Genomic DNA, 12,253 nt, shown 5'->3' with positions numbered 1-12,253 from the left:
GCTGCTGGACCACGATTGGCCCCCATCCCACTCTCTTTTCCCATCCCGACCCAGGACTTACCTGAGGGCCGCTGACGATGATGCAGGTGGCCCAAACTGGAATGATGCAGTGACCCAATGGATGACTTGCCTCTGAAGGCGGGACAGGCGACAGCAGCCCACCCAAATTGGCTGTGCACCTGGGTTATTGCCCCAAAATGGACCATAACCAACTTTTATCTCATAATCTCTATCATTATTAATGAAGTAATTCTTAATATCCCTCTCTAATAGTTGTACACATTTTCAATAACTAAGAAACAAGGGGGATGAATTTTAACGGAGGGTTTTCCCACTCATGCACCGTAATCGGTGGAGGAGCTGTAAACGCTGGTTTCTAAGATCTCTGTCTCTTCCACCAAAATGACAGCGGAGGATCGCAGAAACTCTGCAGAAATTCACCCGCGAGCTACTTCATTTCTAGCCATCAGTCAGGATGTATAATAGGAAAGGTTCAAGGGATGTTTTGTCTGAGACATTAATGATTTTACTGGAAGATGCTTTAAGGTCAGTGTCAATTATTCAGAGAGCCAGTCCAAATTCATAACGTATTTTGTGTGATTTCAATCCCAGGAACTGCGACACAATGTTGCAAGAAGTCATCAGGGTGAGCACCCTTTATATTAATGTACCAATGCCATAATGTGAACCTCACTGTCTCACACAGTGTAAAGTCTTTGCAGTACCTGCTCCTTCTCTGTGTGTTCCAAGCCAAGGTATGGGTTGGTGAAGCTACCTGAAAAGTTGAGGCTTAGTTCACCAGCCCTGCCCTGCGTCTCCAAATGTTGGGCACCTTCTTGTTCCCTACTCAGTGAGAGTTCTGCCAAATTTAATAGCTGGATTTCATTATCATTTTTTAATTTTGTTCCCCACCTGGCAGTTGGCCAGATTGACAGTCTGGCCGGCTGCCAAGCAGGAAAGACAGCGGTAGAAGGACCCAGCTGGGGAACGTTGTGGACGGTCCCCAGCAATCAGAAATGGTCAGGACATGGTGTCTGAGGGGGTCGGCCGATCTTGGCAGCAAGTAGTGGCCACAGTCATTAGAAGGTTGGCTTGAGGGACCGGGGCAGCATTTCTGCCCCTCCTAGCTCATAAGTAGTGCGATAAAAAGCACTTACTTGCTTGATCTGGCTGCTCCCATCTCCATTTAGCGCCCTGGGAAACCCCGCCGGCCAGCATTATATTTAAATCAGGCTCCCGACTACACTATGGGTGTCTGATTTAAATATTATAATGAAGTGTCCCGGCCGCTTAATCATTTTTAATTATTAATCCCCTACCCCGCCTGTCGTTGGGGGATTAATATAAAGCACATGAAGTTAGTTTCATTGTAGCTCAACTTACCTCTATTTCTTTCCTAAGTTGAACATGACATTCTTGTTCCTTTATCAAAAGAACTGAATTTTCATTAATCACTTCTTTTATTTCTGAGATTTTGGTCTTTAATTCTGCAATTTCTCCCTGTTTCAACAAGAAAAATAATTTTAATTTGTTTCAGTAACAAAAGTCAATGGGCTGGAAATTCGGAACTGCCCATTTTGAGGCATTAGTCCTGGCGGGACGGTAATTATAGCGCCCTCTAAAGGTTTGTGCCTCCAACTCAGAAATTTGGTTGAATCGCACTAAGAGGGAAAGGGGGCACTAACTCAGGCATTCCACAACTCTTCTCGGGCGCTCATACCCAAAATCTAGGCACTAGAATGGAAGACGAAATGCGCATGCTCCGAATGTCGCTATAGATCCCGGGGCCAGCCGATTCTTAAAGGTGTGGGATGATAAATATGCGCATGCGCAGTTCCAACTTTGCACTTTGATCAGAGCAGGAAAATGTAGGAGCAGAAAGGCCACCAGCATGCACACTGCTTCTCAGCCACGACCATTGATGCTTTAATAGAGGCAATTGAAAGGAGGTGGAATGTGCTGCAGTCTCCAGGAGGAAAGAGGCCAGTCCCATGAGTTTTACGAAGGCTTTGGAGGAAGTTGGCCCAGGACATTTCTGCAAGAGACACGAACTTCGACACAATGTCGCAAGGAGTTTAACGTCGTCGCTAGCGTCATCAGGGTGAGTACCTTTACATTAATGTACCAATGCCATAATGTGAACCTCACTGTCTCACACAATGTAAAGTCTTTGCAGTTCCTGCTCCTTCTCTGTGTGTTCCAAGCCATGGTATGGGTTGGTGAAGCCACCAGAAAAGTTGAGGCTTAGTTCACCAGCCCTGCCCTGCGTATCGAAATGTCGGATACCTTCTTGTTCTCTACTCAGTCTCAGCCCTCTTCGCACTATCCTTTCACTCTTGATATGCGTTTGCAAAACTTCAGCCTCATCCTTGGGTGGCTATCGTCTAATCCCACCGTTTCCACGTGCACTATGCCCGGCCACGCAGATTCAAATGGACATCTGCACACTTCCAGACAGTAGGAGCTATTCTACTATGGAAGGCCCATGTGGCACACGATGAACTGCACATTCACTCACCCACACCTTCTTGTGTTTCTTATTGCAGGTGAAACTGAATCACAATTGGAGAGAGAAGTAGCGCACCGGAGGAGAGGAACCTGATATGCAGGACCTCACTGAGGTGGAGCAGTGAGTGTCCACACTCATGGGCACACCAGTTGGTGCAGTAGCAGTTGGTGAAGCAGAGCCCCCTGTGGACAGTGATGGTATGTGACTGGCATTTGGGATTTCTGTGAGATCCATGACCTTTCATAGCAAATAGCCTACCCTCTTTACATATAAATATCGAATGCCAGCTTCTTCTTACCTCCCTTCCCTCTCCCCTGCTGCTCACACTTCTGTTGCTTTGTGCTTACAGATGATGAGCCAGAAGCGCAGCAGCCTACCCATGAGCCATCAACATCGGCCGATGGGGAGATGATGAGGAAGGTGATGACAGTTTGTTGAGTGAGTGGGACCCTTCATCAGTTCCAACGAGTGGGGACACCACATCGGTGGAAGATCCTAAAATCCTGGGTTTCGAAGAGTCTGAGGCTCCTGGCCCCACTGGCCTACAGCAACACACAGCGCGAGGGGAAGCTCGGGGCTCAGCTCCCCGGAGGGTGAGTCGGCACATGAGTCCTGCTCAGAGACAGTCAGATGTGGACCTGATCTTGGAGGCTATGTCCAGAGAGTTCATGCAAATGCACCGCGAGCTTATGGGGGTGCATTGGAAAGGGCCCGCAGAGCATGGATGCATTTGCTCTGAGGTTGGGGGGAGGTCATCTCAAGCATTGCCCGTACCTCTCAGCAGTCCAACGAGCCCATCCTTGCCTGCTTACAGAGGGAGACGGCCTCAACGAGTGACAGGAAAGTTCCAGAGGGAATGGCGCATGCCATGGTTGATATGGCAACAGCTATCACATCACAAGCCCAAGCCACGCAAGAACTTCGTGATGTGATGCTGTCAGTGATTGCTGGCATGAACTCTCAGACTAATGCGTTTCAGGCTCACTCTGCTCTGAGCCAGTCGCAGAGCGATGCCATGCAAACACTGACTGCTGTCATCCTTTCTGTGTTCCCAACAATCCAACGTGGAAGTAACGGTGCCGAAGCAGGCCAGCAATCTGTACTCACACATATTGCTCCGGATGCTGAGGCTCCGCCCTGGGGGAGTGGCAATGTGCCACTGGAAATGGAAGGTGCTGTCCTTGCTCAAGATGACAGCATTCCAGCTCTCACCACTGCCACTCCACCTCTGCACCTATACCCGAGCCATCCGAGACTGCTGGCACCGATGCTGAAGTGGTGGATTCTACAGCTGGGCCTTCCAGCCCAGAACTAGTCCAAGGCGTCCTGCTAGGCTATCTGTACTGTCTCCCTTACACATACAGCAGCTCTCAAGCAGCCTTGCTGCAGACACTGAGACAACATTGAGGAGGAGCATTAGGTGTGGGAGTCCAGTTAACGTAAGGGGTGGCAAATGCCAAAGGAAGTCTGACTAAAGACTTTGGCCATCATCGGCAGATGTCCTCATCATGTAAATAATGGTTGTAAATATGTTGTTGCAGTTTTTGACGCATCCTATTGTTGTAAGTGTGTGTGCGTAATATGCCACATGGTTGCTGCTGTGAGATGACTGAAGGCAGGGACTTTTTCCAGACATTGTTTCATTTGATTATGTGTGATGGTATTTCAACGGGACGTTGTCCAATTTTTTATTAGCTGCTGGTGAGTTTTGTTGTATTGTTTGAGGCCACTCACCGTTTTTCATTGGCCTGTTGTGTAATGAATGTGGAATGTCACGGAGAGGTACCATTATTGTAGCAGTATTAGATGCAGCCCTCAGCTTCCTTCAATCAAGATAACCGATGCATTATGAGCCACTGAAGTGTGGCTCTTGCACCGGCACATTTCCACACTGGCTCCACCGTGGCTGCTGCTCCTCCTCCTGGTGTGGCTGGCCACACAGGGTCTCGGCAGGCTCCTGTTGTTGCTCCTCCTGAGGTAGGGCTGCAATTCCCACTGGCAATGCCTGGTCCTTCATTATGGCTAAGTTATGCAGCATGCAGCACACCACATTGAATAGCGACACCCATTGAGGGGAGTATTGAAGGCTGCCTCCAGAGTGATCCAGACATCGGAAATGCTGTTTGAGCACCACTATTGTCTGCTCGATAATGTTGCGGGTGGAAGCATGGCTGTCATTGTAGCAATGCTCTGCTTGTGTGGCGGGGTTGTGGAGCGGGGTCATTAGACAGGTGGCTAGGCCGTATCCTTTGTCCCCGAGCAGCCAGCTGTGCCCTTCCCGTGGTGGCTCAAACATTCGTGGCAAAGTGCTCTCACGCAGGATGAGCGCAGCATGTGAGCTCCCTGGATAGCAAGCATTCACTGTAAGGATGCGCTGCATGTGGTCGCACATCAGCTGCAAATTCAAGGAGTAGTATATCTTTCAGTTGCTGAATACCTCAGCATTCTTGAATGGTGCTCGCAAGGCCACGTATGTGCAGTCAATGGCTCCTCAAACCCTTGGGGAAGCCCGCAATCCTGGCAAATCCACATGCCCGCTCATTCTGGTTCTCTCTGTTCATTGTGAACGTTATGAAGTCTATTCTGCGGGCGTAGAGAGCCTTTGTGATGTTGCAAATGCAGCAATGTGCAGCGTATTGAGAGACTCTGATGCAGCCTGGAAGGAGCCGGAGGCATAGAAGGCCAGCGCCACAGTAACCTTCACTGCAATGGGCAGTGCAGTCCTGGTGCCAATGTGAGGCCACAAGTCTGCCTGTAGGAGATGGCATATCTGTCAGCCATCCTTTCAGAAGCGCAGCCTTTTCACACAATGCTTCTCAGAGAGGTGAAGGTATGGGCGGTAAACTCGTGGGGGGGGGGGGGGTAAGTTCTCCTGTTCAGATGTCTACGTCCACTCCTCATTCGTGACCCGACATGAGCAATAGCTCTTCTATCTTGATGCCGCCTAACAAGAGTATGGAGTAGCCAACGCAGACAAGCTAGTATTATACCCATTAAATTGTTTAACTCAAGTTGTAAGGACCCTGTAATGGCAAAAAAATCTGCTGTTGTGATGTCATAGGTTCACACACCGTGCTCTGTGGAAACGTTGCACTCAATGTGACCTCCGATGAATGCATTTCCTCCTCCCTTAAATAGGCTGCAGATATTGACAATGGAAGGTGGTACCACCTGTTTTTTCCAGCGTGGTTGGGGGTGGACGCTAAATATGGCGGTCGCACCTAATTCTGCGAGCGGGACACATGCGGGTCGTTGTGCGCTGACCGACGTCATGATCTAACTGAAAGTACACAACGAGGCGGTAACGTTTTGCGCCGCCGCAAAACCAGAAGCAAATTTCTTGGTGGGACGCTACAAGCCGTGTGGCTGGCCATTAAGCAATTCGAGACGCATTACCACCCCTTCAGGGCGCTAACTGAGGTACTACACAACCGAATTTCCAGCCCATATAGAGAACTTTAAATGAAGCATCTCAATTTGTAGTCATTCTGGAGTGAAGGAACATTTTTTTCATTATAAACACAAGAATCTCAATCTTCAATTATTAAAACTTTATCTCAATTTTGTTCTTTCATTGGTAGATAATTCTATCTATTCAGCTTCCAAAATGAAAACACAGCTTCCTGCTAAACTGGATCCATTAATGCTTTGTGTGTAACTGGGAGTGTGTGAATTTGGGACTGAACGAGGATATGCTGGTTTTTACTAGTTTTATATCCTGCCCTAAATTCTGCTCAAAGTGAGGAAGGGTCTAAGAATGAGATGTACATCCTAGCTAAGGAACAACCACGATGACATCAATACGTTAAATTCTTGTCCCATTAGTGTGTCAGCGGAGGAGCAGGGAACGTCACCCACCAATATGAATCGCCATTAACTGAAAGAATTTCCTCCTATGGATCTCATTTGCCAAGCAGTGAGGTTTTTTATTAGGTCATGGGATGTGGGCACCACTGGCAAGGCCAGCATTTATTGCCCATCCCTAATTGCCCTTTAGAATGTAGTGGTGAGCGCCTTCTTGAACTGCTGCAGTCCGTGTGGTGAACATACTCCCATAGTGCTATCAGGGAGGGAGCTCCAGGATTTTGACCCAGCAATGATGAAGGAACGGCGATATATTTCCAAGTCCAGATGCTGTGGGACTTGAAGGGGAACTTGCAGGTAATGGTGTTCCCATGCGTCTGCTGCATTTGTCCTTCTTGGCGGTAGAGGTCGCGGGTTTGGGAGATGCTGTCGAAGAAGCCTCGGTGAGTTGCTGCAGTGCATCTTGTAGATGGTACACTCTGCAAACAGAGGTGCAGTGAGTAAATGTTTAAGGTGTTGGATAGGGTGCCAACTAAGCAGGAGCTTTGCTCTGGATGGTGTTGAGCTCCTCGAGTCTTGTTGGAGCTGCACTCGTCCAGGCAAATGGAGAGTATTCCAGCACACTCCTGACTTGTGCCTTGTGATGGTGGAAAGGCTTTGGAGAGTCAGGAGGTGAGCGACTCGCCGCAGAATACCCAGCCTCTGACCTGCTCTTGTAACCACAGTACCTGCTCTTGTAGCCACAGTACACCGAGGCCGTTCGGGATTCCGCGTTTTTCCGGACTTTGAAACGTCTTTCTGATGTCACAAATCCGGAAACACCCGAGCCCAGGTTCGGGTATTTCCGGATTTCGGAACATCAGAAAGGATGGGGTGGGGGAGAGGGTTGCTTGCCAAGGAACTGTTCGGGCCGTCGGCCCCATCGATGAGGTTGTCGGGTGGGGCCCCGCCGCCGAGGAAATGTTCGGGCGGGCCCAGCCACCAAGGAAATGTTCGGGCGGGCCCCGTCGTGGAGATGTTTGGGTTGGCGACAAGGCCCCGAGGTAACGGCAGTGGCGGTGAGGTAAGGGCAGCGGTGGCGAGGCGAGGGGCAGTGAGTCGAGGCCCGAGGTCAGGTAGCAACGGGACCTCGAGGTCAGCAGGGTCGGTGGGTCCGGATTCCAGAATATTTTACGGACTCCGGATGACCATGCCAGCAATTGGTCCAGAGTTCGGATTCCGGAATATTTTGCGGATTCCGGATCACGCTGCCACCAATTGGTCCGGAGTTCGGATTCCAGAACATTCTGGATTCCAGCACTCCGGATTTTGGATGCTGCACCTGTATCTATGTGGCTGGTCGTTACATTTCTGGTTTTGGTGAGGTATGGAGGAAAATACAGTTCTAGTGCAGTCTTACAAAAAGGCTGCAGCCAATTATAGGGCAACTAACTTCTCGAGTAGTTGGAAGTAGCAGAATGGCAGCGATATCTGAATCAGTACTAGCAACATCCTCGGTGGCCGGGAGTGGGGGGAGGCGGGGCGGGGGGGGAGGTGAGGGGGCGGGGGGGGCGGGGTGTTGGGGGGTGGAGGCTTCACCAGCTGCAAGGCACCCAGATTCTCAGATACAACACTGGAAATGCTTCTGGCTAAAGTGAGGACCAGAAGAGGCAGACTGCTGGACACTGAGGGCAGAAAGCCCCATCGAGGATTGGTATAAGAAGCTGCCAGAGGCAAATAGTGCAACCTCCACCATCCCGACACTACCACACAGTTCACGGAGGTTTGATGACCTCTCAAGGGTGTTCAAGGCACTCTTTCCAATACACATTACCGCTCATACTGCCTTCTCTCACCTCGTTAGCTATTATAGGGTTCCTTTCTCAGAAAGGGTGACGAGGAACACACTTTTGCAAAGGGCAACCTCTGCAAATACTCAAGCACCTGCTTCACGCAAAACCACTGTCAACTCACATTGCCTGTCACAAGTGCTACTGCTAATCTTCAAGGAGACTTAATTTAAAGGGACAATGTAGTTGCACATCTCATCATGGGATGCATGTACTCATAGGGGTTAAATGGTTATGCCACTCACATGTCCTTAACATGAACTTTCTGTCCACTTGAAAAGCTGGCCTACAATAAGCGCGACAGAAATATAACCTGAGGAAGGAATTGTAAGGCTCCTAATCTTCAGAAAAGCATAGAAGGAAACCATGAACTAAAAACTGATTAATACAAGCTTTTGGAATTTGATACAAGCGTTTGGAATAAACTGGACAATGGGAGCAAAAAGGCACCATCCCAATTAATAGATCGCAAGCGCAGCGCCTTTCTGAGCCTTAAGCAACAACCCAACTCGGGAGCAGCAAAGCAACATTACAGGTGACTCAAGGCTGAGGTCCAACAAAAACCCCGGGACCTAAAGAACAGGTGGTGGATGGAGAAAGCACAGGAGATACAACAACTAGCCGACAGCCATGATGTGCGATGATTCTTCATCGCAGTCAAGACCGCCTACGGTCCAAACTCCCAAGACCCCACCCCACTGCTGGCCAAGAACGGGGAAACACTCATCAAGGACACCGAGGCAGTCAGGGCCCGCTGGTTGGAGCACTTCGAAGATCTCCTCAATCGAGACTCTGCCTTTGACTCGAGTGTTCTCAACTCCATCCCGCAGCATGCGACCCGCCACCAACTCAGTGAAACCCCAACACCGCACGAGGTAGAAAAAGCCATAAGACAGCTCAAGAACAACATGGCTACCGGAGCGAATGGAATCCCTGCTGAGGCACTAAAGTATGGCAGAGAGGCGCTGTTGACACGGATACATGACCTCATCTCTCTAATCTGGAGGGAAGAGAGCATGCCGGGAGATCTCAGAGATGCAGTGATCATGACTATCTTTAAAAGAGGGGACAAGTCCGACTGCAGCAAGTACAGAGGAATCTCCTTGCTATCAGCCAGCGAGAAAGTTGTCGCTGGAGTCCTCCTCAACCGTCTTCTCCCTGTGGCCAAGGAGCTCCTCCCGGAGTCACAGTGCGCAGTTTCTTCCCTACGGGGCACAACGGACATGATCTTTGCAGCGCGACAGCTGCAGGAAAAATGCAGGGAGCAGCACCAGCCCTTTTACATAGCCTTCTTCGACCTTACAAAGACCTTTGACACTGTCAACCGCGAGGGTCTATGGAGCGCCCTCCTCCATTTCGGATGTCCCCAAAAGTTCGTCAACGTCCTGGTGTGCATGAGCATATAGGGAAGCGATGCCTGACTAAGAGCCTCTGATCTAGCCTTTTCCATGTTCTCATCTTCCTCCTTTACATAGAATAAGAATAGAGAGATTAACACTGGGAAACTTACATCCCCAATGCAAGGTAATAATTTGAGCAGAGCTTTGAACACCAGCTGAGGAAGGCTGGTGCTGGAATCTTAAAGGTAAATTTCACTATATTGTTGTGTTTTAGCTATGTTTTACTTTTGGCAATATTTAAATTTATTTCTGAAACTCCTTGTTTTATTTGGAAGTCTTTCTTGAGACTGATTCCTATTTGGGGCATTTTTCTAAAATGTTTGGGAAGGTTCAAAATAATTTTCACCAGGGAAATTCCCATTTTTAATACTTTGGAGGAGGAACAGCAGGTAACCCAGGAGGGCAGGCTCATAAGACAGCACCACTGGGGATCCAGAGACTCCTACATACACCCAGCCAAAGAGTACATAGACTGAGAAGATCATTCATCAATATATCCATCGAGTTATCTGTCAGGAGGCCTCTGTGTTCTGTAGGATGTCTACAGAAGTGGCAGGGTGCTTGGCATTGTAGAGGAGCCCTGTTTGATAGTGTCACAAAGAGTAGCACATTTTTGGAGAAACTTTGCAATGCCGACATGTCGTTCTGATGCTCTGCAAGCATTTGGCTTTTTGTGGCAGAGCCTCTGAATTCTCAAATACAGGGTCTGGCATCTCCTAAACTTCCAGTCAGGTACATTATACTCCACCTCCAATACTTCATCCTGCGACTTCCTTGTGAGTTGTGAATCAATCTATGTCAGTTCTTCGTCTAGATTATCAACCTGAGTTAGCTGGGTGTGTGCAAGTGATAGGGTTCATAACAGAATGGACCAATTTCTGTTGGAAGTGCCAGATGTTAAAGGCTCCGGTATTGGTTCCTTTCCTTTCTCTGCAGCACCTTTCTTGCTTCTGCGGAAATAAGAATATAAAATATAATTAGCTTCCTGCTGTTTAGTTTTTCCTTCAGTTATGCTAATGTAAGGGTAAGAGTATGAGCCTCAAAAAAGGAGAAATCATTTCTAATCTTTGATCATTAGCACTTAGCACAAACCATTTTTGGATGCAGGCCCATTGGCCTCCTCCTCGTTCTCCCGCTGCTCTTGCCCACTTGTTTCCCTCTTTTGCATTGCCTGGGCTCGTTGTCTGCCATCCTCCATTCATAGCCTTCGTCCGAGTTCATAATTGTGAAGCATGCAGTAGACTGCCACTATCGGGGAGATGTGTCCGGGTCTGCATTGCAAAGCACCACCAGATATCCAAGCACCTGAAGTGAGCCTACAACTTTCTAACCGTGTACATTATTATTATCCTGCCAGCAGAATAGGTCTCAATATGGTAGTATTGGGAATCCTCACAGATGTTTCTATTCTACCACAGAAAGTTGTTGAGGCCAATTCACTAAATATATTCAAAAAGGAGTTAGATGAATTCCTTACTACTAGGGGGATCAAGGGGTATGGCGAGAAAGCAGGAATGGAGTACTGAAGTTGCATGTTCAGCCATGAATTCATTGAATGGCGGTTCAGGCTCGAAGGGCCGAATGGCCTACTCCTGCACCTATTTTCTATGTTTCTATGTTTCTATATTAACAGCCATCCAAACACATGCCTGTTGTCTTCAGAGTCCTGGCACTGTCCACTGCTTCCGGTCAAATGAGTTAGTCCAGCTACTAATATACCGAACATTAACATGCACCATCCTGTGCCTGTGGTCACACACAATCTGCATGATAGAGTGGTGCACATAGGATTAGGCATCCACAAGGGAGCCATAGGCCCTTGAACTTTGAAAACCCCTACTGAAGAATCCCACTACCCTTGCAATTGTCTGAGGCTAAACCAGACCATTTGCAACCTTGGTGTCACATTTGATGCGGATATGAGCTTCTGACCACATATCCGCTCTGTCACCAAGGCCACCTACTTCCACCTCTGTGACATCGCCGATTCTGCCCCTGCCTCAGCTCGTGTTCTGCTGAAACCCTCATCCACGCCTTTGTTCCCTCTAGACTTGACTAGTCCAATGCTGTCCTGGCCGGCCTCCCATCTTCCACCCGACATAAACTTGAACTCATCTAAGTCCCATTCACCCATCAGCCCCATACTCACTGATCTACATTGGCTCCTGGTCTGGCAATGCCTCGATTTTAAAATTCTCATCCCTCCACGGCCTCACCTCTCCCTTTCTCTCTAACCACCTCCAGCCCTACAACCCTCTGAGATCGCTGAACTCCTTCAATCCTGGCCTCTTGCGCATCCCCGATTTTAATCGCTCCACCACTGGCAATCGTCCTTTCAGCTGCCTTGGCCCTAAGCTTTGGAATTCCCTCCCTAAACCTTTCCATCTCTCTCTCCTCCTTTAAGACACTCCTTAAAACGTACCTCTTTCACCAAGCATCTGTGCGAATATTTCTCTATGTGGCTTGGTGTCAAATTTTGTTTGATAATGCTGCTGTGAAGTGCCCTGGGATGTTTTACTATGCTATATAAATGCAAGTTGTTGTTGTTGTTTAAGACTGATGCAAGGGGAAGGGGATGAATAGAGTAACGCAGCTGAACAATGTATCTTTGGTCTGCCAATTTCTGCCTGATTTGGCACAAATCCTCTGAAGTCGCCTGAAAGGAGCATGAGGCATAGACATTTAGAGCCATTGTCAGTTTGACTGCTACT

At 48.6% G+C, this 12,253-nt stretch overlaps 1 protein-coding gene across 2 annotated transcripts in view; it reads right to left on the bottom strand.

Annotated features, from left to right (window-relative positions):
• The window catches only part of LOC139275856 (coiled-coil domain-containing protein 122), a 214,165-nt gene that overhangs the window by 19,443 nt on the left and 182,469 nt on the right, over positions 1–12,253 (bottom strand). The window contains exon 4 of one of the 2 annotated variants that reach the window (XM_070893063.1): positions 1,384–1,500. The exons of the other annotated variant lie outside the window; for it this stretch is intronic. Coding sequence (XP_070749164.1) covers positions 1,384–1,500 — 117 coding nt within the window. The remainder of the gene's footprint in view (positions 1–1,383; positions 1,501–12,253) is intronic. 2 annotated transcript variants of the gene reach the window in all.

The sequence above is a fragment of the Pristiophorus japonicus genome, chromosome 11 (genome assembly GCF_044704955.1).
Source record: "Pristiophorus japonicus isolate sPriJap1 chromosome 11, sPriJap1.hap1, whole genome shotgun sequence".
Lineage (NCBI taxonomy): Eukaryota > Metazoa > Chordata > Chondrichthyes > Pristiophoridae > Pristiophorus > Pristiophorus japonicus.
This window is presented reverse-complemented; position numbering and strand designations above follow the sequence as displayed.